Here is a 27,421-nt window from a genome sequence, read left to right on the forward strand (position 1 = left end):
TCTTAAACACTTCAATTTCCTAAATTATTTCGATTGATAGAGACATGTGTCAAAAGCGTAAATAAAAACGAAATAAGCAAACAGTTTTAATAGTTTTCAAAGCATGCGCATTTCAGTAAAGATTCATATCAGGGATAGCTCTTTATTCGGTGCACGTGCAAGCTCTTGAATCTGCATTTATAGTTTCTTTTGGAACGTTCAGTTTGCCAATTAATTTTTCCTCACCGAGAAAAGAAATTTCTTCTGTTTTGTAGCCATGTACACGCGTATTGGCGATTTATTTAAAAATAGATATCAGAAACATTACAGATGATAGTACATGATAAATAATGAATGTTATAAATAATGAATGTCATCATTAATGTTATAATATAGAGATTAAAAATGGTACAAATCAGAATACGATAAGTATTAGTAATGTAATTTTAATACATTGCCTTAATGGGAGTGTTAGTTTAAAATATAGATAATATATTAGAGTACTTATTCCTAATAATAATAGTATATATCAGTTATACAGTGTCTCTCAGTAATGTTACAGTATATTGACTGAATAGTCCATATAGAGTACATTTTTAGTAATTTTAGTAGTGTTGCAATATACATAATATATTTGACTTCTAACCATTATGCAACTTAGAAATCATTGAAACATAGCGGTGTTACAATTGAAACTCCCATAAACTTCCTAATCCCAAGTCCCAAAATCCCAAGAACTATTTTAAAAATCGATTGGTCAAAGTTTCTTCTTGAGTACTCTATTTTCTATTTCTATTTTCTATTATCTGCTTTATTATGTATTTTCAGCTTGATGTGTTTAATTTTGCATTTTTGTCTTAATTTGTTCTATTTTCGTTTAAATATTTTTAGTAATCCACGAACTATTGTATTGATATATTTTGCGTTGGTTAGATTAATACAATATTACTAACCACTCTTGTTTGCGGATTTAATCGTGTGAACTGATGACAAGATTATATTTTTTTCCTTATTTGTTTTTCAGCTTTTTAATTTTAAAGTTTTTTAAATTTTTTTATTTTACTTCTAATAATTTTTTTCTTCTCTTTTAAAAATATTTAAAAATTTTTTTTCCAGATTAAAAAAACTATAAATATATACTTCGACTAAATGTATTTTTTAATTTTATTTTATACGATTCAATCAATAAGCACAACTTTTCTTCTTCGCGAAATTTGTTTACTGTTATATTAGTATTTTACTTTTAAGCCTAAACCACATTTTATTTTGCGACATGCCGGTAAGGTTGGTTTCTGCTTTCTTTTATTTCATACTCTTTTTCAACTAAATTTTTTAGCGATATCGACACAGTACAAAGAATAATTTTTATCTTAGGATAATTGTTCTTTACTCTGAAATATCGCATTAAATTATGCCATAAGATGAGTCCTGAGGAAGACTTTTGGTTTTTTCCCATTAATAATTTTCTATTTTATGTAATTTTTATATAATTTTATTATTATTTGTATTTATATATATATATATATATATATATATATATATATATATATATATATATATATATATATATATAAGTTCAAAATGAAGAATAAAAACAAAGAAAAATGATAGACATATGAAAAAAGGGGGTGGGAAATAATAAGTAAAAAAAATAAACAACATTTTATTAAAAAAAAAAAAAAAAAAAAAAAAAAAACGGAAAAAAAAAAGATACAATCTTTTCTTCAGTCCACACGATTATATCCGCATAACAGAATGCTTTCTGATATTGTATCAATAAAGCCGAAGCAAAATATATTAATACAATAGTGTGAGGAGCACTACAAATTTTTTTATAAAAATAACAACAAATAAAATAGATCACAAAAAGTAAAAATAAGTAACATGTAAAAACAGAAAATAAAATAAAATAAAAAGAAAAAACATTAAAAAGGGGACTATAAAGCGAGTAGCAAAATCAGATCAACTTACATGGACAGAAAATTTTTCAAGAATGATTTAAAAATGTTTTCGCAGAAAGATTGCAAGATTACAAAATATGAAAACAAAAGATGAAAACAAAAGCGCAAATTGAGTGTAACAAGAGGGTTTTAAAGTGTCGTTCTTACTGCACTGCTGAAGTGATTTGTTATTCTGAGCTTTGATTTGTTAGTTACCAAGGATGGGCCCGAAATGGATGTGCGCAAGGTAATATTATACTGGAATTTTTAGTTACTAAAAATTCCTTTGCTAAATAATTTCCTTTGTTAATCTATACAGTTTTTCCATGTGCAAATCCATTTCGGGCAAATCCGTGGATAAAATTGTTTGCTAAAAATTTCTTTATTAATTTATACAATTTTCCATGTGCAAATCCATTTCGGGCAAATCCGTGTTAAAATTATCTATTAAAATTTTTTCTTTGATAATTTAAATAATTTTTCTATGTGCTAATCCATATGTGCAAATCCGCGGCTAAAATTATTTGCAAAGCAGGCAATTTATGTTTCTCTTTTCTATTTTATATTTTTTCTTAAATAAACATCTATCTTCTAAAACTATTTATGATCAATTTTTAAAATTATCCAGTATAATATTACCTTGAGCACATCCATTTCGGGCCCATCCTTGGTAACTAACAAATCAAAACTCAGAATAACAAATCACTTCAGCAGTGCAGTAAGAACGACACTTTAAAACCCTCTTGTTACACTCAATTTGCGCTTTTGTTTTCATCTTTTGTTTTCATATTTTGTAATCTGGCAATCTTTCTGCGAAAACATTTTTAAATCATTCTTGAAAAATATCCGTCCGTGTAAGTTGTTATGATTTTGCTACTCGCTTTATAGTCCCCCCTTTTTAATGTTTTTTCTTTTTATTTTATTTTATCATCTGTTTTTACATGATATTTTTACTTTTTATAATCTTTTTTATGTAGTTTTTTTATAAAAAAATTTTTTTGAATGCTCCTCACACTATTGTATTATTATATTTCGCTATGGCTTTATTGATACAATATCAGAAAGCACTCTGTTTTGCGGATATAATCGTGTGGGCTGAAGAAAAGATTGTATCTTTTTTTCCGGTTTTTTTTTTTTAATTATTATTATTTTTTTATTTTATTTTTTTTTTAATAAAATGTTGTTTATTTTTTTTACTTATTATTTCCCACCCCCTTTTTTTCATATGTCTATAATTTTTCTTTGTTTTTATTCTTCATTTTGAACTTATCTAATGAGTGCTGTTTACTTGCAGCTTAAGCGCAATAAATGAAACTTATTGTTTTTGTTAACTTTCTTAGTGTTTTCTTGTATTTATTTATTTATTATATATATATATATATATATATATATATATATATATATATATATATATATATATATATATATATATATATATATATATATATATATATATATATATATATATATATATATATATATATATATATATATATATATATATATATATATATATATATATATATATATATATATATATATATATATATATATATATATATATATATATATATATATATATATTTCCTTTTTAATGAGTAGTTTCAGTTGTAATATAAAAAATAATTATTGAATTTTTATGTACTTCAGGTAATGTTTCAATTTTTATTTTATTTCCAATAATTATTTATTGTAAAAAAAGATGAAACAATAAAATTGTTGTATTTATATAAAAGAAGCAGAATCTGCATGTGGGTGTATTTATGTCCGTACTATATACCGATCCTCACCGAATTCAGAATACATACGTTCAAAGACACGGCGGAATTCAATAAATATTTTGTAATAGGGCTTTACTATCCTGTAATCTATCAAAAATTATTTTACCTCACGTTTTTCTAAATCATTTATCTTTGCTTTCCTTTGAAGGAAAAATATGCTCAAAACTACCCAGAATAGGTCAAGAAAAAAAAAGTATGTTTGAAACTATTAGAATAGATCTAGAAAGAAAAAGTATGTTCCAAACTACCAGAATAGGCCTAGAAAATAAAAGTACGTTTAAAACTACCAGAATAGGCCTAGAAAGCAAAAGTATATTTGAAACTACCAGAATAGGCCTAGAAAGAAAAAGTATGTTCCAAACTACCAGAATAGGCCTAGAAAATAAAAGTACGTTTAAAACTACCAGAATAGCCCTAGAAAGCAAAAGTATGTTTGAAACTACCAGAATAGGCCTAGAAAGAAAGAGTATGTTCCAAACTACCAGAATAGGCCTAGAAAGAAAAAGTACGTTTAAAACTACCAGAATAGGCCTAGAAAGCAAAAGAATGTTTGAAACTACCAGAATAGACCTAGAAAGAAAAAGTATGTTCCAAACTACCAGAATAGGCCTAGAAAGAAAAAGTACGTTTAAAACTACCAGAATAGGCCTAGAAAGAAAAAGCATGTTCAAAATTATCAAAATTGGCCAAGAAAGAAAAAAATATATGTTCATAACTACAAGAAATGTATCATTTTTCTGGCGCTATGGGAACACCAAAAAGCTCGATAATTGTTACCGAAGCGCAATGGTAATGATTTTGGTATAGTTAACTATGTTAGTAATGTAGTTAATATAATTTTATAATATGTGATAAAATTTTGAAAATATGATCTAAATGTGTAGTAAGAGGAACTATAATTTCAGGTAAACCGTAGTAATATGAATGAATTATTTACCAACTGAGTAGTTTAAATATCTTATATTTTGAATTTTCGTTCTATAACTACAATTGTCGTTTATCAGAAATGTCATAAATATATAGAAAGATAATTTTACCAGAATTATTTTCTTCTTGGAAGTTATGTTATCACAAGTAAAATAAACGTAAATAAGTTCTCAAAATATGGTGACGACGTTCTCAAATTCTTATTTTAAATGGTATGTAAATCGCGTGTTTCTGATGATGATATTTATGCTTTTACCTTTTATTTACCAAATTATTAAAAAATTAGCAAAAACGGACGAATTTTTTTTGTTTTATTAAAATGTTCCTATTTTACACTTTGACTAATATATATTATATATATTTTTTAATATTAAATGTTATTTTCTAATATTCTCATAATTTTAATTTGAGAACTACACCACATTATAAAATTTTAATTAACGTAAAATATGTACGACTTTATTTAAAACCTAGGGGAAAATATTAATTAATCAATAAAAAAATTAAAGACCCATTTGCGAAAATGTTTGAAATAGAAAGCTGAGAATTGTGAAATGAAATTGAGGAATCATAAAACGGCGCCCTCGAACGAAATATCAAAAACTAAATAGTTCCATAGGGGATATTGTACTAATAATCTTGCGTTCTCAACCAGTAATAATTAATGAATATTGATGTCAATTTTGGTAAAACTATCGTAATGTAGGGTAATGTATTTCTGTTTAATTTTTTTATATATAATTTTTTTTTATAAAAAATACTTTACCTTACAATAATAAATAGAGTATTTTTCCTTAAAAGGCTTAAATATAGCGATTATTTCATTCCTAATGTCTTTTGTTATTATCCTTAAATGGAGATAAAAACTCTGATAAAACAACCGTACTGTATGTTAATGATATTTCTGGTTGAAACAACAAAATAATTCTGGTTAATAAAACCAAAATATAAGGTATAAAAATCATTCCTTCACGTGATTCTTCCGTTCATATGGTAATGGTTTACAGAATATTCTGGTTTTCAAAATTATAGTTCTTATTTTATAACACATTTAAAAAAGGTTACAAAACTGAAAAGCAAATTTAACTGGTTAAATGAATTCTATACCATCCTCTAAGGTATCGTATTAAAACTGCTAAATTTTACCACAGTTAGCGATTTTTTTCCAAATATTATAAAATCTTATTTTATTGTAAATTTTACCAGAATCGTAAATAAGGCGCTTCGATAAAAGATTCTGAACTTTTCTGTCCCCATAATGCCAGAAATTTTACCATATTCAGAAAGTTCTTGCCATTTTTTTCTCAGAATACTAACTATCAAGATTGCGTCCTTTTAAACTTTGTTTCTCTTAAATAACTAAATTCTCCTAATGCTAAAATATATTGTGATAAAACTGTCAAATATTACCACGTTTACTAAATTTTATCACAGATTAAGAAGTCATATTTTATTGTTTATTTTACCAAAATGATAATCAAAGTTCTTCAGTAAAAATTACCGATTTTTTTAGCTTTCCCATAAAATCAAAAGCTCAGTAAATTTTTCCATAATCTGATAGTTATGACCCCATTTTTATAATGTAATAATCAGGATACCGTTACTTTCAGCTGTGAGTAAATAAACAAATGAGATTTTCAGCAAAAAATACTACTGCCATTTGGAAGAATTTTAGAAAGTAGGTCATATATAGAAATATTATTTTTTAAAAGCAAGTGTTTGTTATCAGCAGTATTGAAAACTTTGTTTCTCAGTTTTTTATGGTGTGAGTGTTTCGCCTTCACGCAGTTGAGGTTTCTTTCGTGCGTGACCATCTCTTCGTGAGCGGTAAATAAAATGTTTATAGTATCATACTATTATTGGATTGTAAACAGGAAGAATAACTTGATAATAGAAGCATTAATTGTATCTATTTATTTAAAGAACCCGATAAGTCACGAATTTAAAGTATTCTGGAGGAAAAGTTCTCAATTTGGTACTTAGGGAAAAAATAGAGTAATATGAAGAAGATCTAGGGAAAAGAAGGGAAAAACAGTCTTTTTACTGCGAAAGGGATTTCTTAAATGTTGCTTACGGTATTTTGCAATTATTTTCACTGTTTGCTTTTTTTTTCTTTTTTTTTCTTTTCAGGGAAAATTGCTATTAATATACCTGTTGACGTGATATGGAATTTGGATACTGGATATGGACTATGGAATTTGGATATTTTGGATACGATCAGACCTATAATTTCTCAAAATAATGTTGATGACTTGGAGTGAAATACGGGTAGTTAACTCTTTCCCTTTATATCCTAAACATCCAAATAATGTTTCTTTTTCTTTAAAAAAAAATTAACTGCCACTGCCCGGTACACATTTGCGTGGTATACCCTACACTAAAGTTATTATTTTCTTTTTTAAAGGTTAAGTGTTACTTTCCGATAGCCCCAACACTGATGTAAGTTTTAAGGTCAAGTGCCTTTGCCCAGTATACATTTTACCGGCATACCCTACACTAATGTTTTTTGAAGGTTAAGTGCCGCTGTCAGGTGTCAAAATTTTGGAGATTACATTTACAGATATAGTTATTCCAAAATGTTCCCACATTAATATAATGCTTCTTAATACGAAATATTCCTCAAATTCTTTTTTGTAAAGATTATTTGTTCCTTAACATCATTGTTTTTCATTTACATGGAAAAATTGAAACATTAGTTTAAATTTTTCCCACAAATGATACAGATGGGCAGAAATAATCACCTAACTCTCATTACATCGTGATTATTAGTGATTAGGGAATAGTAGATAGTGAATTTTCAATACAACTTTCAAGCACAGTGCAGGCGCAAATTCGGGTACCGAAGTTAGAATGCGGCCTCTAAAAATGTATCTGTAATGAGCTTAGTTACGAATTGTTTGTTTTCTTTATAATAAAAAACAAATTCTAAACAAAATACTCAATTTAAGCAATTGATTCCATGATCAATGCAATCACAAAATCGTTTTTCAAATTTTCAATTTTAAAAATACGCCTAGTTATTTCTTAAAAGCAATCTGAAGATAGATATGGAGTGTGATAAGCCTATGCATCAAGACTGTTTTAGCTCATTTAATAAAAGAAAAGGATATTTTCTGAATAAGCTTTGGAGCAGACATAAGAATGGTAGTCAAAATCATTAGTTTTGTCAACGCAAGTTTTGTCAAACGCAAACTATTTAATACAACGCTAGCCACTGAATCAGCTTGTCTCAAATTGTCTGAAAACAATTTAGAATGGTTTAATTAAATATTTATAATATTATGAATTTATGAGCATTGCCACCAAAATTGTCTCGTAAGGTCTAGTACTCTAGTATAATATTTCATTTCGATTATTTATTTTCGTTTATTAAAGAATCTTATTTTCGACTGCAGTTATCATTGCAAATATAGCAACATTTTTCCTGGGATGAAAAGACTGTCAAATATTGCAGCACTTACAAACTGTAGCTGTACAACAAATTGTAGCTTTAAAAGATCATCGATGTTCCTTATTTCATTTAAAATAAAAATGTTATTGTAAATTGTGCAAAAAAGGCAATTTTTTTGAGAAAAACGATTCTTTTAATATAAAAGTTTTCAAGATAGTTTTGTTGTTGTTGAATTGTAGCAGCCATAAGAATGGTAAGACATTAAAAGAAATTTTCTGGAGTGGGAAAATTTATCCACTGTTGTTAGATGGCCAAAACTTAAAAGCTAATTTTAACACATCTTTTGAAGAGTTAAGAGCCAAGCAACAAGTTTACTATATTCCTTTAAGAAAACATCCGAGGTCTTAACTCATTTCTTACAGAACATAGGTGCTCAAAGTTTGCCTGTGTTTTAACAAGAAGGAAAGACAGCTTTTAAAAACCAGATACGTTTTGAACTCTCCTGAAAAGGTCACTGTCAAGTTCAAAACGGTTTTAAGTAACGGCGTGAAAGACACAGCACTGACTAGAGGGTTTTCTTTTAATTGGATGCAACAGGTGATGAAGACCACGGGGATCCGGAAATAACCCTCTTCTTGTCAGAATCTTCAGTTAAGAGGAGGAAGATATGGAAGAATATGAAGGTCAAGGATGTTGTCTTAGTGTGTAAAAATTATGCTCACTGGGGCGAATTTAACTCGTTTCCATTCTTAGTGAAAATGATTTGACCTACATTTAACGGACGGGTGAATCCTCCACTTGAACAACGTTGTTGATTTAATGAAATGTCTACTTTAGACATTTAAGTAGGTTGATGGATTGGTTATGTCAATTTGTGATTTCCCCTCCTCCTTTTTTTTTAGAAAGAGTTCGTTGCATAAAAGATAGTCAGAGAAGATCACTAATATGACTTAATTTTACGATAAAATATTAAAAGATAAAGCATTAAGGATATCAATATACGCTTTTTTTATGGAAAGATGAAAAACGTAGTTTTGAAAGAGGGAAACTTTTAGTGCAGTTGTGGGAGATTACACTGGGGAAAATTCTTTGTTGTTGTTTATGTTTTCTGTCGTATGAGATTTTTTAAATCGATCTTGGAAATTTTCGAGTCGTTGATTTCAAATCTGCAATAGATTTCTCTCTCGAAACCACAATGTATTAGTCTGTTATAGCAATTTTAAGACCGTTTTTTTCTCGAAATCCACAAGTTTAAAAACGTTATAGTATATAACAGGGGGTTGCATAAACGTTGCGACAAACTTCTAAGGGAGTTATGGCTCATCGTCAGAGTTAAAACTGCTTAGGAATCCATGCCCGGAAATGTTGCCATACCCCATTATGGGCACTTCCCTTACAAAAATGTCAAGTGTTTTTGAGGTTATTTTGAGGTGTTAAGATTAATTTGAGCTTTTTTTTTTCTAAATTGACTTCAAAAACATCCATGAGAAATCAACTTCCCGAGGTTTATAATCAAGGAGTATGAAGTTGTTTTATTCACACTTGAGGTTGATAGAAATCTACCTCAGTAACAACCATCAAAGAGTGTTTGTTTCTGAGCGGTACATGCTATCTTTTCTACACTTTAAGCAAATAAATATATATGAGGTGTGAATAATTTCCCCCGATTGCAACTAAAAGTATAACTGAACTAAAACTATAGCTATACATAATGTTGAATATGATATGTAAATGAGGTTTATTGATGAGGCTATTTTTGGTGCAAAACATAACCTCATTTTATACTTCAGGTGTATTCTTTTGTTCACTTGTCAACCTCAAAACAATCCAAAAACACCTTATTTTTTGTTAGGGTTCCCTATTAGGAACAGTTCAAGATCTCCCTATGCGGCCAAGACGCAAAGCAGTCGTCGAGTTTCTACCATAGAGTTGAAATGCTGGTTACTGGTGAGTATACTACTCTATGGTTTCGACTGGCCACTGGACGCGACTGCCTCCTTAAACGTCTTCATCGAATTCATGTTGCGCAAGCTCCTTTGTGCATTCTCTGTGACCTTCAGGAAGAGAAGGGATCCAGACCACACCAGTACTGGTTCGCAAGGGACTTATTGAGTTCAGAGACTTTTCTCGTCACGTCTGTTATGTTTTTCTTTTATTTATATTCTCATTTGTTTCTCCCCTTTTGTGGTGTAGAGGTCTTTCTGAAACTCTGGCCATTGGAAATAAAAAAAGAAGAAAAAAAAATCTTTGAGCGTAGTTGTCATGCACTTTCGGATACTTTTCTCTGACATCCTAAAAAAATTAATTTTCAGATATCTTAGATTTATAATTTATTTAAATCCTTATCAAATTTTTAGAGCTATTTGTGCTAAGCTGAAACGTACGTGAAACGCTATTAAATTTACAACGGTTATCCTTAATTTTTGAAAACCACGCATAGAGACATTTTATCTTTAAACACGTGTCCTGAATTGAACCTGCTTTGTATAGTGGAATCATAATAAAATTAGAACCAGATTTAAGTAAGACTTTTTTTAAAAAACTCTATCTGGAATTTTTTATTATTTTTGAAAAATTTTAATTATTTTCAATCATTTGAGAAATAGAAATATGTCGGTAAAAACTTTAATTTTTTATTTAAATATTACCCTGTTTATGTTAAAGGTATGACAAAAAAGGCTCTTATTTAAAGAAGTTAGTGTACAACTTTGAGTTATTTTAAATTTGTTTGCATTCAGTATATGCTTTGAGATTTTTCTCTGTGAAATTTTAAAAAAACAATAAAATAGAAAACTGTTGCAATTGCATTAAAAAAAACTTTTTTTCAGCCCTAATATCCGAAAATATTGAAAAGAAAGTATAAGCATTTTAATTTAAAATAGATAAGAAATCTTAGTCTTAAAGTCTGATATTTTCAGTTATATCAAGATTAAAAATATATCAATGCTTTTTTAATCTATATTTTTAGCTTTTTTTCTAATGGTTCTTCGGGAAGACATGTGAATATTTTTTGTTTACTTTGTATTGTGAAGAGTTATAAAAAATAAATAAGAAAAAAACAATATATTCATGTTTAAAAAAAAATCCATATATGTATGAGACTCCCCTTTGAATTAGTGTCAAGATTTTGATAGAAATTATACTCTTTATTTAGAAACAGTTTAAAATTGGTTGTACAACTTTCGAAATCCATCAAAAGGAATTATTTTTATCTTTTGTGAAAGCAAATTTCTCTCAGAAATCAAAATTAAATTTAGTGCTGCCATCTAGCGAGCTGTTGCTAATACAGATTAATGTGATGTCGATGTACTACAAGATTCTATGTAAAATCTTAATTATCAGGTGATACTACACAGCTTTACTGTATTTACGCGACTGAAACCAGTTTGTATCTGGTTCGTGTATCAATTGGTCAACATTGTAACGCAATACGTTAAAAATAAATACAAAAGGGAAGCATATAAAAAATCTCCTGAATAAAAACCCATTACATGTATAGTTAAATATTAAAGTATTGCATATAAACTCGCGCAAAACATGTAATAATTTGGTGTAATTATTGGAATATACTAATATAATACCTGATATAATAAATATTCTATATTTATATAATATATCGTCTTATTTATCCAATTGTTGAATTTATATTATAAATCGTCTAATTTGACCAATTGATACAGGAACATAAACAAGCGCAAACCGGTTTCAGTAGCGTGAAAACAATTATCACCTAATAATTAAGATTTTACATAGAATCTTATAGTGCGTCGAATAATTTGGCCAGGAACTGTATGTAAATCCAACACTTTATGGTGACAGGAGATTCCACAAAAATGTAGCCTAAAAATCAGTGGGGAGGGAACATAAATACATAAGTTTCTAATATTTACCACTTAAATGATAACAACTAATCTTAACATTAAATGAATTTTACAATTCCTTTCGCGTTTAAAAAAAATTTCCAAATATGTATAGAACCCCCCTCTGAATTCGTGTCAAGATTTTGATGGGAATTATACTCTTAATTCCTCATGAAACATAACTTAAAATTAGTTGTAGCACTTACGAAATTTATCAAAAGAAATTATTTTTATCTTTCGTGAAAACAAATTTCTCTCAGAAATCAAACTAATTTTTATTGCCGCCATTTGGCGAGTTGTGGGTGATACAGATTATTATTATTCGCTAGATTATTATCCTTCTTTACTTTGGTAAATATTCTTTTGCTTGTTGTTATGTTTTGTTTCGTTTTTAGCTTATTCTTTCTTTTGGTTAATTGTGTTGATGAAGTTTTGCAGTTGTGAGAAGTCAGTTTGTGTTATACACCTTTGTTAAACTAAATAACTAATAGAAAATATAATATCATTTATATTTTATTAAATGGAATTTAAAAATATAGCTCAGATATCTGCCAAGTTTGTGCATGCTCAGTGTGCATAAGAAAAGAATCAAAGATGACTCAGAATTCATTGAAAAAGTTATCAACAGATTTGGACAGCAAACAAGACGATTACAATTCTTGTTTGATTAAAAAATTTTTTAATTGTTATGCAACAATAATTACTTAATTATTTGTTTTTGAATAAAAATATTTTTAATAAAAATTTTTATAACAAAATTGTTTTTCTGTATCTCTTTAATTTTAGCATCCAAATAGAGTCTTGGTGCTGCCATCTAGTGTGGCAGAAACTAGACGTCCAAATTAACATGACCAACGGTATCTCACCCATTGTGGTGGTCCTGAAAGAGTGGATACCACCTCTAGAGAACGCACTAGGTCTGCTCATCGGTAAGACCGATTGTGCAGCTCATTGGAAATTTATCTCTTTAATTTTTAGTGCCGCCATTTGGCGAGTTGTGGGTGATACAGTTTATTATTATTCGTTAGATTATCATCCTTCCTTACTTTGGCAAATATTCTTTTGCGTGTTGTTCTGTTTTGTTTCGTTTTTGGCTTATCATTCTTTCTTTTGGTTAATTGTGGTATATACCACCAAACGTAGAAAATTCTTCCTTACTGAAGACATGCTAATACCCCCCCCCCCCCCTAATGACGATGACATGTCGATCAGCGATTCCATTTCAATTTCCATTGTTGTACTCTTTCTTTTTAAGATATTTTTCTTCTGTGTAATGCTTAATTGCCGTTTAGATTAATCACGATTTCCTGTCATTGCCAAGGGTGCCAGCAGCGGGGTGCAAGAGGGTGCACTTGCAACCTCTGTCTTTTTTTTTAAACAATTAAAGAGATACAGAAAAACAATTTTGTTATAAAAATTCTCATTAGAAATATTTTTATTCAAGAGCAAGTAATTAAGTAATTAATGATGCATAACAATTAAAAAATTGTTTAATCAAACAAGAATTGTAATCGTCTTGTTTGCTGTCCAAATCTGTTTATAACTTTTTCAATGAATTCTGAGTCATCTTCGATTCTTTTCTTATGCACAATGAGCATGCACAAACTTGGCAGATATCTAAGCTATATTTTTAAATTCCATTTAATAAAATATAAATAATATTATAGTTTCTATTAGTTATTTAGTTTTAACAAAGGTGTATAACACAAACTGACTTCTCACAACTGTAAAACTTCATCAACACAATAAATACCAATGTTAAGAGTGCGCAAACACGTTAGTATACCCAACTACTGTTTGTAGTTACTTGTGTTTCAGAGTCAGTAGCTATGCCATGCAGTGCCATCAATAAAGTTTCTCGTGGCAAAATTTGCAAGTACAAGAAATTCATAATTTTTTTTTTAAATATCTTGTTAGCAATGAGGAAATGCATCTTGAAAAAATTAACAGATGAAAGTATATGTAATAACAAAACAAAATGTAATAACATAATATTTTAATATTTTTTTTTGGAGAGGGGGGTAGTTTGTTAGAGGGTTGCACCCCCTTTTATATTATTCTGCCAGCGCCCTCTATTATTGCTATTGTTTTTATTGCTTCTGTGATAACGTTTTTATCGGAATCATGTCAGGCAGCTAATTCATTTTGATTTATATTTTCTTCAAATATTCTTTTAGTTATTAGCAGCCTGGCAATGTTGTGATATAGAAATTTAATTGTATATGTTGAACTTTTGTTTTCCCTTCAAATTACAATCTTGTAACTTGTAATTGTTTTATACATGTATATATATATAATGTAGTATGTTCTTATATTAGAAAATTATGAAGAATTAAATAAACTACAGAATGCTGAAGATATATTTCAATGTGATAAGTTTATTACACATTATTGACAATTTAGTAGATAATAATAAAATAAAACATAACAGAAAACAATCATTTGGTGAAAATTGTAGATTGAAATCGGAGTTAAGCATTTCAACTACGAATTTTCTTTCATTATACTGCAAAACAAGTGATTTAAGAAACATCGATCATAAACGCTACACTTCAACAAAATGAACTAAGCTGTTTACTAAGTTAAAAAGAAACGTATATATATATAAATAATATATATATACATATATTTTTAGAAAAGAAAAAAAAACGTTGAATTTAAGAGTGTGGGACTAAGCTACGCATGCTACAAAAATTTCAGAAGAATAATATTGAATAGTAAAAAACTAATTCAAACGATGTTAAACATTAAATAAAACGTTCTTACTTTGTTGCTAGTTAAGAAAAGACCATTGCGGTTTACGATTTAAGTAATCATCCGCGACTGCATATAGTTCCGTTTTATTTCGTCATCAGATTATACAAATATGTTTTCAAGACAAAATAAAAGCTTTTAAAAGTTAAACACATCAGACAGAAATATAATTCTTGCTATCTCTTTCACGATATATATCATAGAATTATTTAAAAGAGTTATAGTTACGTAGTCTTGCAAGAATGCTAGATTCGGTGACATAGTTCGATAAATAAGGAGAACATTCGTTCTTGAAAATGAAACAATTGTATAACGTCATAAAATCATTGGTTTTGATTGGACCATCAAAAATAGCGTGTCTTATGCTGACATGCTCTTAACAAATCAAATGCAAGAAAAATAATTTTTACATTTGTTTCGGTGTGGAAGAAAATCGTTTGCAATATTTATTAATCTTTCATATACCTTTTTATACAGTAAACAAAAAGATTTGGTAACAAAATCATATTCAACGATTTTATAACTCATGAAATCTGCACGTGAACAACATGCATATTCTATAATTCTCAAATTCTATTATCAAAAAAGAAACGACTTTATTGTATTTAGATGATTGTCAACTATAACTAAAATTAAGAAGAAAAAATTAAAAATTTCTAATTTCTTTTTTGTTATAAAAACCGTATTTAATGATTTTAAAATGTATGAAATTCAAATAGAAAAGTCTTTTATTTTCCTCTGGATGATTTGTATGCGAACTTATTCATAATTTCTCAAAAAATAAGTTATTTAATGAAACTTTTTCATTGATTTTGCAAATTAGGAAACTCAATTAAAAACTATGAATCTCGTTTGGAAACGTTTTCAGTTATTTTAAAGATGATAAAAACACTTGATAACATGAAAAGACAAGTACAAACACGCAATGTTTACTAATATTACAGTTAAAGGTGTTTCTAATGTGCATTCAATAACAAAAGTTAAAAATCCAAGAAAACAGTACCACTGAAAAATTAAGCACCATTTTTGTTGTTGTTGACGAAAACAAATTTCGGTTCTTTTAGTTGCACTTCACTTTCGAGTTTCCGTTCGTATAAGTTTCGTTGTAAGACATTTCGGTATGGATGTTACCATTTTCTTCTTTTTTGTCTTCAATTTCTCGCTTTTTATGAACTCCGTTGGTTTTGGACTTTGTTGGTTTGAATGTATGCTGGTAAAAATTGTAAAATAAGGCGAAAAACAGGGTGGCTGCAACTACGTTTATGTAAATGCTGCTTTTTGCAGCGGTGCATCCAGAAACAGGCATCACAACCATTACGAAGAATAGAATAAGTATGAACTGAATCTGTAAAATTAGGAAGAAAAAAAAGAATTGAGTTTATAAAATCAGTAGGACAATTAAAAATATACACAAAACAATATCCTAATTAGTGCAAAAATCTATCAGTATGGAATAAGTTTAGAATATAACTGAATAAGTATGAACTGAATCCGTGAAATGATGAAAGAAAAAATAATTGAGTTTTTAAAATCAGTAGAAAAATAAATAAATAAAATACTACATATATAATTTATGCGAATACTCTAATAAGTACATAGCACTAGTAGTATTGAATATGCATAGAATAACATAGAATGAGTATAAACAGAAATTGTGGAACTATGAAAGAAAAAAAATAACTTTTAAATCAGCAAAAAAAATAAAAATATTTTACACAAAATATTATCCTAATTAGTACATAAAATAATAGTATAGAATAAATGAGGAATAACATAGAATACGTATGAACTTAATCTTTGAAATTATGGAAGAGAAAATAATTGAGTTTTCAAAAGTCAGTAAAAAGAAGAAGAAAAATTATACACATAACTTAAGCACGATTTATTTTCCCAATTAGAACATAAAACTAGTAGGTAAAAAATATGTATTGAATTACATAGAATGAGTATAAACTGAATCAGAGAAATTATGAGTAAAAAATTAAGTTTTAAATTCAGTTAAAAAAGTATTATACACTGAATTTATATAAAAAATATTATCGGGATAAGCACATGAAACTTATATTTTAACATTATGCACAAAATATGATGAACATTATCAGCAAAATTTCAAATTAAAAAGTACATTTCTTTGACTTATGTTTAAGAAATAATATTTTTTTTTTGAAACGCTTATCTATAAAAAAAAATTTATTAGCCAAAATCATTTTGGTTACTCGTTTTAAAATACTGCAGTTTTGCCTATTGGCATTAGTAGGTTTTGTGAAATAGTGTTAAATTTCGTGAATTAAGACATTTGATACCGATTCAGGCTGTGAAACTTTATGCCATAAACAGTTTTGAGACATATCTTCAATGTTTCTAATTTTTTATTATTGCAACGAAACAAAAAAAAATGTTGTGTGTAATTGTCGTCATCATAAAAACCCTTGCCTTTATCGAAAATAAATTAAAATTTAAAAAAAGGAGATTTCTCAAATAGTGTGGTACTTACTGACACGCACTGTTAGAAGTTTCATTCCAAAATTATAGTAAAATAACCGGCAGCAGTCAGTTCATCTGATTAACAGTAAAGTTTCCGGAAAAGAACGTTTTTTACCTTTACGTTTTTGAAACCGTTCACAACTAGTATAGTTATAATACCCGGAATATAAAACTATGCATGTTTTTAACCATTTACAACTAACATGGTTACAAAACCGTAAAAAAAAGAAAATTAACTGGACATAGGAGCTAGGCTTTACGTTTAGAAATGGGCATTGGAGTGTGCAGGACACTGGAGGTTCTTCGTGCGTTAAAGGGGTAGTTGGAAATACTGTGATGTCAACGCTGGGATTCGAGCCTCAGTTGGGTCGGTCATGAGACTGACCGATTAGCCATCTCGGCTATAATAAGTAAGCTGTTGCAAGTTTCATTAGGTGGCCTAAATTTTGGTGATAAAATTCTGGTGATTTAACCATATTAAGTGAACGCAGGTAATAAACTGTTTTTTTCACAATCAGCAGTTTTATTATCATCTTGTTTATGGTTATTTAAATGTGTTAAAATAGCAATTAAATAAATTGTGATTAAACTATTTTTTGGAGAAATTTCTAACAGTGTGATCTGGAGCTAACGACCATTTGAGCTGGCATCCCAAAAGAGGATTGTTCAGAGCTCTAAAATTTGAGGCCAATTTAAAGAGTTAATTCACGTTGATTAATTGTTTAAAATTGCACCATTCAATCAGCACTATTCATTATTTTTTACTCTTTATATTATTATAATGCAATTTATTTTTTCTTTTTCAAAATTTTTTTAGCATCACTCAATGCCATTGAAAGCTTAACCATGCCTTTTATGTTTTTGTAACACGAATGTATGTATGTTGGTAATAATTTTATACACAGGTACTGTTGAATTTTATCACATTAAATTATGTAATAAAAATAAGTTTCCTATCCAAATGTAATTGCAAAAAAAAAATTGAAACATTCATTTAGTGATTAAAATTATTTTTCATTAAAAGGAATAAGGAAATAGATTAATTTGTAAATTTTTCATAAAGATTTTAAATATTAATTTATAAATCTTTTGAATGTTTTATAGAAAATTTATGCTAGCATATGGAATTAATATATTACTAATCAGGTTCGTGTCTAAAACAATGCTTGAAATTTTATGTTTGCAGGTTAAAATGCTTTTACCAATATACCTTAGAAATCAATAATTTTAAGCTAGAAGTTCTCTAAGTGAGCACTAATATATTTAGCATTAAAATGCTTCGATAATATTTTAAAACACTATATTTTAATAACATGAAATGTTTGACTTTTTTAGTGACTAAATTATGCTTAGAATAAATTAACGATATATAAATTTTTTTATTTTTTTTATTTTTATTTTCGGCTTAAGAAAAATAAAGATTTTATTTTAAAATTAGTTTTTGAGTGATAGATGTTTTGAGCAAATAGAGTTTTTGAGAAATTGTGACAATTGTTTGAGATTTAAACAGTTGCTTTGTGGCTAAATAAAACTTTTTCTGAAATATACAGCCTAATTGAGAAATCGTGTAATTTGTTTGTATTTTATATTTTAAGGTTTTATGAAAATGTTATAGATTTCATTCATAAACATACATGACAACAAACAAAATAAACAACATTTCTTTGCAATTTAAGCAGTTTTTTTTTCACTTAATAAATTTTTTAATCTAAAACCAATTTTTCAACTTTTAAATTAAATATATTATATTTATATAAACTATTTCAGAAATTTTAATAATGATTCTGAAAATTTGACAATGAAATTTTGATAAACAGTTAAATCTGACTAATAATAAATAATTCTTTTTATTCTGAAATATACAGACCATTTGAGCGATTGTGAGATATCTCTTCCACCAAAGATATTTACGAACTCCTGGACCCATAGCTGCAAGACCATAATAACCATACATAGCAATGTGAACTACAGAATTAATGATAATGGGATATGCTTGAAATCCACCTGTAGATTATATTCAAGAAAATAATGATTAAACATTCAAAAAATGATTCATACATTCAAAAAAATATTACTTTCTAAGATTACGTAATAAGATTTATTAGACATCATATTAGAATATTGAAATTTAATATAAATATTTCTTGAAAAATACTATCTTACTAACAAATGTTAATTACATTTTAAATGCATCTTTTATTTTTTAATTTCAAATTACGCAGCGTATTATTTTGATAATTCTAAAAATAAAATCGAATATATAAGTGAATTTTACTTATAAACAGGAAAGCTTAATTTAGCTACATTTCATTACATTGTATCGCTAAAACATGAAAATTATATTTATTATTATATTGTCCTAAATAAAAAAAAAATTCAATTATACTATTTAAGTACATTTCGCAATGCAAAAATCATATTTTTAATTAAGGTTAACATCAATTTCCGATATGATCATAACTTATTAATGTAGTACAAATATGTAAACAGAGAAGTAATATTTGTGCTCATCAATCTATATATTATATATTATAGGCCCAGATGTGATTAATAGGTAATTTCAACAGAAATCTCCCCCCCCTCTCTCTCTTTATGTATATATATATATATATTACGAAAAACCGACAATATAAAATAAAAGTTAAGCAACCAAATCGCCAATTAAACTACCAGATTTTGTGCTATTTTCGAAATCAAATACTCAAAATTTCTCTTTGAATACTCTATTCTTATTTAATACATTCGCAATGCAATAGATACGTTTTCTGTGTTACATTGTGTGTGTATATATATATATATATATATATATATATATATATATATATATATATATCCCATTTCGGCAATGAACAAAAACTTTTATATTAAACTAATTAATGCACAAATCATTATTCGTAAAAATTTACAATTTATTATAACAGAGAAAATAATCATGAATTAGTTTAATTTCGTGTAATCTATTATATTTTGATTATTCGAAAATGTTTATAGACATCTAGAATAAATACGGTACGATGATTCAAATTTAATAAATGTTCTCATAAAGATATTACAATAAATAGTGCTTAAATTAATTGCAGTTCAACTGTACAACCATATTTCATTATTCACATATGAAGTACAAACTTGAAATATAATATATTTACGCAAAAATATATTGAAGGATATTTTAGTCAAATTTATATATGCATTAATTTTTCGTTTTTAAAATAATTGTCATTATTAACATAAATATTTACTGATTATTTAAAAATAATTGCTAGATGTTAGTTACGATTGACAATTAACCAAAAATATATAAAATTTTAATTACTTCTTTCTGTCCTAAAGAACACCCAACCGCAAAGAGGAAGTACACAATGATGTATCACATGAAGATTTGTTATCAAATTGTCTTTTTTTCTCAATACGAAAAATATCTGGAATGAAGAGAATCATATTTAATATTATTCATAATCATCAATTTAATCATTCATAACAAAAAAGAAAATAATTGATTTAAAAAATTGATTACTTTCATAGAGAAATTTTCGTTTTTTGCTTTATCAGAAAATATTTGTTTCAATCTTATTGTTACTTGTTCTTGTCAAAGCAAAAAAAAAAAAAATAGAATGATAGTTTTTAATAATAACTTAAATTTTTTTTACACATAGATATCAAAATCAAATATATGTGAAGTAAAAATTATTTAATTGAACTTGACTCGAGGTTCAAATATTTTTATTTATAATGAAAGCCTACAGATAAACACTTCCAAAATGTTTAGTTTCCTAAGAGATCGTCAAAATTGATAAAAGTTTGTTATCGATATTAATACTAATTGATAAATTAAGATGTAATCAATATGTTATCGTCAAAATTGATGGAATTTTGCCATCAATATTGATACTAATCGATAAATTAAGGTGTAACTAATATATTATCGCCAAAATTGATAGCATTTTGCTATCAATATTTATATTAATCAATAAATTAAAGTGTAACCAATATTTACAAATGTTTTCTCTGTAGAGAACTTCAATAGGTGTATCCCTGATATCAGATTTCTATTATGTTTTATGATTTTTTTTTGTTATTGTTCCTGGTTTAAAATATTCCTTGTTTTTTCCTCGAAATTTCTTTTATAAAGGAGAGTTATAAAGCTGAAAACTCATGCTACCAAAAGATTACAAATATCCGAACAATATTATAATGATATCAGACACGAATTGAAATATTTGAGTGAAATCATTCAAATATGTGGAAAACTCATACTACCAAAAAAATAGAAATATCCGTACAATATTATAATAATATCGAACAGGAATTTAAATATTCGAGTGAGATCATTCAAATATGTTGAAAACTCATACTACCAAAAGAATAGAAATATCCGAACAATATTATAATAATATCAGACACGAATTGAAATATTCGAATGAGATCATTCAAATATGTTGAAAATTCATACTACCAAAAGAATAGAAATATCCGAACAATATTATAATGATATCAGACACGAATTGAAATATTCGAGTGAGGTATATTTCTGTGTTATTTGGATAATGGATTGGAAAGATGTAGTTTAAGTCATTACTTACCGTATCTAAGAATTCTACATATTTTAACATATAGATAATCCATCCACAAGCAGCCATCTAAAATACATAAGAAAACAATAAAATCATTTTTTTTTAAATATAAACTAGCTGTACAGGATCCAGATATAAATAGTTTTACACTTGGTGATTCGAACTGACCAATTATAGACCTCTTAAATAAACAAAATTTAATGATAGAAACTCTAATAGTTTAATAACACTGGGATACAATTTTTTTTGTTGGATTTATACATATACTTAATATTGCCTAATACCGGTGTAGGGAGTTTAAATTTGAAATTAGTATTGCGCCTACAACTACAGAATTTTTTTAAATGATGATTTTAAACTATATTTTGTCAGCTCCTACAAGTTCAAGAACGTTTCATATAAAAGAAAGGACATAAATGTTGCAATAAACTTTTAAGGGAGTTAGGCGATATCATCCGGATTAAAATTGCATTTAAACCTGTGCCTGGAAATGCAGTCTACTGGGCTAGAGGCGTTTCGATATTACGGTCTGTTCAAAAGCACATGAAAAAAAGTTCGTAATAGAGAAACATTCTTATTGGCGTATGACAACCTTTCCGCAATTTAAGTTTTAATGATGTTCCCTAATCCCCTAGAAAATTCTCGCAGCATTTACATGTCCGATTTTACATGCAACGATTTTAAATTTGTACATTTGAACAAAAAAATTGACCAAATATTTGATTTAAAAACACTGGAGCTTCGAGAGCGAAACCAACTGTAGATTCTTAAATCAGTGATAGATCGGGATAGCCTGGTTGGTAGGACGTTGGACTTGTGTTCGTGAGAAAGGGATTTCGAATCCCACCGGCCGAAAAAAAAGTCGTGTATTAACTGGTGCGCGTTAAATCTGTCGGGATCGCAAAGTCCTCCAAGTTTCCATAGCATATTAATACCTCTGAGGACACTAAATTGGAGATTGATCATTCTCTGGTTCAGATCAAAATTAAGATCAGATGATGAGATGATGTATGAATAGATGTATGAGTGGGTCCTCCCTGTAAGACGGACTATGACGTATGTGTGCCTGAAATCGTATTATTAAAATTATATCGTGCTACTGAAAATTAAGAAATGCACCATCTGCCTTAAACTCGTTTGGTTTCCTTAGCAGGCTTGTGGATATTGAAAATTAGCAATAGAAACAGCAGCAACAAATCGGCAATGAAAGACTATTTAAGATATGTTGAAATATCTTAGGCAAGAGATTAAAAAAATTCTTTAGCGTAATCTAATAAAATTTTTATATAAAATGTTTGGAACTGTAAAGAAAACAGTTATCTTACCGTGTAAGTGCAGGTACCGTATATCACAACAGTATCTTTACAAAGAACACTACTATCAACTTGTCTGATGCAGTACAGGACCTATTTAAATCCAAAAAAAAAATCAGTTATACCTTGAAATTAATTATAATATAAATCATATATTCAATGTAAAAAAGATTAATATATTTCATCTAGTATTGTTTCAGTTGTCACATTTTGAGAGAAGGCTTTCGCAAAGGCGCGTGTCTAATTTAAAATCAAATGAAATACAATGTATTTCATTGAAAAATAGCGCTCATTCATCTATGTTGTATTTTCACAATTTTCTATGACATTTTATAGTGGTGCTCTGAGTCTGCACTCATCAACCTGTTTTCTTATAATTCCAGAACTGTTTGCGCTAAGACCCTGAAGTTTGGACATAGGGGGCACGGAGCCATTTTAGCCCCTGATTCTGAAAACTTCAATTAGTTCGTTCCAGAAGGAAGTTTGAAAAATGAATTTTTCTCTTCTGTTTTACATTTAGCTTCATTATAAATTATACTGTGAACGAGTCTGTTTTTTTAAGCATTTAAGCATATAAGTTAGTATAAGTAGTTTATAGCTTTATTTAATAAAATAGAGTTCATTGTCCATTCTTTAATATTACCCATTTGCAAAAAGGGTGTTGTTTCGTCTTTTATCAATGGTAATTGGATACTTGTTATACATGGTAATACATTGGATACTTGTATATATTGATATAACTGATCACATGGTTATGTCTAATCATGGGCATGTCTAATCACGTGGTTATGTCTAATCACGGATGGCATGTTAACATTACAGCTTTAAGGCTTAGGTTCATTAGCATACGGAAACAATTTTCGGATCAGATTTAATTGAATACCTGCAAAGGACGTAACCTGATAAGCGAATCTGATTGGCTGATCCACATCATTTGAAAGTATACAATTGAAATAAAGAAAACTATAAATTGTTATGAACAAATTGAAAAATTATTGAAGAAAAACTTTCTAAGAAATTGCTATTCAATTACTGATGTTAATGATGCTTAATGAATTGTGATTGTAACTACTACTGGTATTGTGTTAGAAAAGTACTATTTTAAAAGGTACCAAATTTATAAATAAACCAAATATATTAATAAACTAAGTATATTAATAAACAAAATTAATTAATTAAGTACTACCTATGTAGGTACCAAAGCGCGTAATATAAGTACTATTGTGTTATGTTTTTAAGGCTTCCTGAAACAGATAAGTACTGGAGAAAAAATCGCTTGATTGTGGTTAATTTTGATTATCGTGAGTAGGCTAATAATGCCAAGTGATACGGTAAATATTTATTTTGATAGGATAAACTTCTATAAACGTGTTTTGCTAATTTCAATAGCGTGCATTCATTGGAAAGTGCAACAAGTAATAGTAAATGAAAAGAAATTGAAATTACGCTAGCTTAAATAATTGTGTCGGTCTATGCCTTTCAGTCTTGTGCCTGGCTTCGCAGTATTCATTAATAGTAATTTACCGATTATTTACTTTTCTTTTACCTCGTACGAAGAGAGGATACCATTACGAAAGTTTAAGGTATTTTTGAGGTTTATATGAAGTTGTTTCGAGCTTTATTCGAAGTTTATTTAAAAAAAAAAAAAAACCTAAAAAGACCAGCCTTCTGAGATGAATAATCAAAGTGTATGAAGTTGTTTTATTCACACTTGAGATTGTTTTGAGGTTGATGGAACTTTAGAGCAACCAGCTTAGGGAGGTTTGTTTTAAGGTGTATGGATTATCTTTTCTACACCTCAATCAAATACGTATATTTGGGGTGTGGATAATTTTGCCCCTATTTAAGCTTAAATTATTTCGGAATTATATATGAGGTTGATTTTGTGAGGTCTAAATGAGGTTGAAATTGAGGTTTTTTAAAAAAGATTATGTTTGGTGCAAAACATAACCCCATTTTCTATCTCAGGTGTATTTTTTTTTACATCTGTCAACCTCAAAGCAACCTCAAAAATATTTTTTGTAAGGGTATTCAGCTAGTAGTTTTTAATTAGAGAGTTTAGATTTCTATCAACCAATATATTTAGCAATATCTATATGTTTATAATATGTTAAAATAATAATATTTCATGGATTTCATTTTGAGTGACGTAGTGAATTAGGTTAATTCAAGCAAACAAATGCATTGGATCTTAAAAAAATGTTGTTTAAAATTATTTGTCTTTTCTTTTGAGAACCCTTTTCTAGAGCATTTTACATTGTTAGAAAAAAAATGAATGATTTATGCATTTAATTGACCAGTTTATGTTCTTAAATGCAGGAGTTTTTTCCAAAATACTACGCATAATATTCCTCTTCTACAGCTTATATTTATTTTACGGGGTTAAATCATTCTACATTATCGAAAAAAATTTCAAAATTTGGTTTTTATGAAATAATTTTCTTGCACTGAGAAAAAATTCTGTCAAGGAGATGACTATTTTTTTATTAGTTTTCAGATAAGTATTTCGTCAAAAGTATTAGGTTCCATGTATCTAATCGATTCGCCAATTTTTTCGATTTATGACGACAGTTTAATTGAAATATGTACACTGCAAAAAATTCTGGAATAAATTCCGGTATAAAGTACGAAGTCAAGTACAGATAAAGTATAGTACAAGGTCCATAAAATCCATTTTTATCGTAAAATATTGCACCGTAATTTTTACAGTAATATTTATTTCATTAGATTGATTTAATGATCATACGGAAGTTATTAATTAAAATTTATTTAGTGTGATTTAGTGATTTCACGGTAGTTATTATTGTAAAAATTACGGTATGTAAGATTTTTTTCGTTCCGTAGCATGTTCCAGTAAAAATGGATTTTAGGCTAAAAAGTACCGGTACCCTGAGTGTGGGTAATATTTTTTTTGCAGTATACCTCTTAGAGAAATATTTTTTAATGTTCAGTAGACTGTGAAAAGCTAATCTAAACTTTAAAATTCGAGAACTCAATTTTTTTTTATTATCATAAATACTTTAAAGCATTAATGATTGATAAATTTAAATCATTAAGGCATCTTAAAAACAATTATTAAAATGTACAACTTTTCTAAATACTAGATTTACCCAAGCCCTGAAAATGTTGAATTTCCAAAATTTCAATTCAAACTTACCGTAGAGACAGTTACTGTATATGTGGCAACAAGAAACAAATTATAAACCATCATAAGTATTCTCAGTTCGAAGGGCTTCCTATCTCTCATTATGGAAGGTCCAATTACTTTCACTATTAACAGATACATTGAACTTAAGAAAATGGGCCAAAAATTGCTTTTTACTAGGAACCATTCTTTTACCACTGGATCTGAAATTATACAACATTTTAGTCTGGATCTGAAATTATGCAACATATTTGGGCAATATGAAATTATATACAACATATCCGGGAAATACGAAATTATACAACATTACGGTTATCAGAAATTACGTTAAAAATTACGGTTTATCAGATTTTTTGTTCTGCAACATGTTCCGATAAAAATGCATAGATTTTACTGTAAAAAGTACCGGCAATCTGAGTGGCGGTACTTTTTGCCGAAAATACAGTGTGCTGCATCGAAAATGAATAAAAACACCAAATCTTTTATTTTTACAAAAAAAAAAATAAATATACAACTGTGAAAATGTGAGTTTAATTATCACTAACTGTTTGAATAGAAAGTAAAATAATTATTAATGTAAATTAATTCCTTAATACGCAAATTTTTTTTTCATTAGTAAATCACTTGAGGAAAAAAAAACTTTATTTATATTCTTATATAATCCATAAACTTCCTTTTGTTATCTATTCACGCTAATAATAATGATAATAACACCAACTTTAACCCATTAAAATACAAATGAACCCATCTACTGGCTCATTTACTTCTAATTGCCCCCGGCATAATGACCTTGATATGTTATGCCAAGTACTTAACCCTCATTATTAGTTGTTCTGGCATGATACACTTATCAATATTTATTTATTTATTTTTTCTATTCTCTATTGTTAAGGAAGGAAGTTAAAGAAAAATTATATACACCGCTACTAAATAAATCACCAGCGACGTTTTTCCCAGCATGAAGATATTAATCACTCCTTTCACTTTACATTAGTTAGCTCTTAAATACCAATCTAGCAATCTATTGTTTATTGTTGGGATGAAAATCTTTTCTTTTATTCAATAGAAATATTGTTCTTGATTGAAAAATAACTGACAAGAGTGGACTCTTATAAAAAATTGCATCAACGTTGAACTGATTCATCTCGCACAGTAAGCTGAGCCGACTTAATGTATATCGATACAATTGCAAATCCGCTGTAAGGTGTTTACTTGACCTATGCTTCTGTGAAAATTGAATTTTCAGCATGATATGATGATGTGATTAAAGTAAATT

At 27.9% G+C, this 27,421-nt stretch overlaps 1 protein-coding gene across 4 annotated transcripts in view; it reads right to left on the bottom strand.

The window, feature by feature from the left end:
• Nucleotides 1–14,231: 14,231 nt before the first annotated feature.
• LOC107446178 (very long chain fatty acid elongase 7) overlaps nt 14,232–27,421 on the bottom strand; it is a 42,710-nt gene continuing 29,520 nt past the window's right edge. For all 4 annotated transcript variants that reach the window (XM_043048011.2, XM_016060752.4, XM_087161454.1 and 1 more), the window contains exons 4-9: nt 26,158–26,348; nt 23,013–23,093; nt 21,697–21,753; nt 20,430–20,535; nt 18,984–19,120; nt 14,232–15,977 (exon numbers count right to left, since the gene is read on the bottom strand). In XM_043048011.2, the coding sequence (XP_042903945.1) occupies nt 15,693–15,977; nt 18,984–19,120; nt 20,430–20,535; nt 21,697–21,753; nt 23,013–23,093; nt 26,158–26,348 (857 nt within the window). In that variant the 3' untranslated portion in view covers nt 14,232–15,692. The remainder of the gene's footprint in view (nt 15,978–18,983; nt 19,121–20,429; nt 20,536–21,696; nt 21,754–23,012; nt 23,094–26,157; nt 26,349–27,421) is intronic.

The sequence above is a fragment of the Parasteatoda tepidariorum genome, chromosome 1 (assembly GCF_982258835.1).
Source record: "Parasteatoda tepidariorum strain Cologne lab strain chromosome 1, Ptep-v5.0, whole genome shotgun sequence".
In the NCBI taxonomy this organism is placed as follows: Eukaryota; Metazoa; Arthropoda; class Arachnida; order Araneae; family Theridiidae; genus Parasteatoda; species Parasteatoda tepidariorum.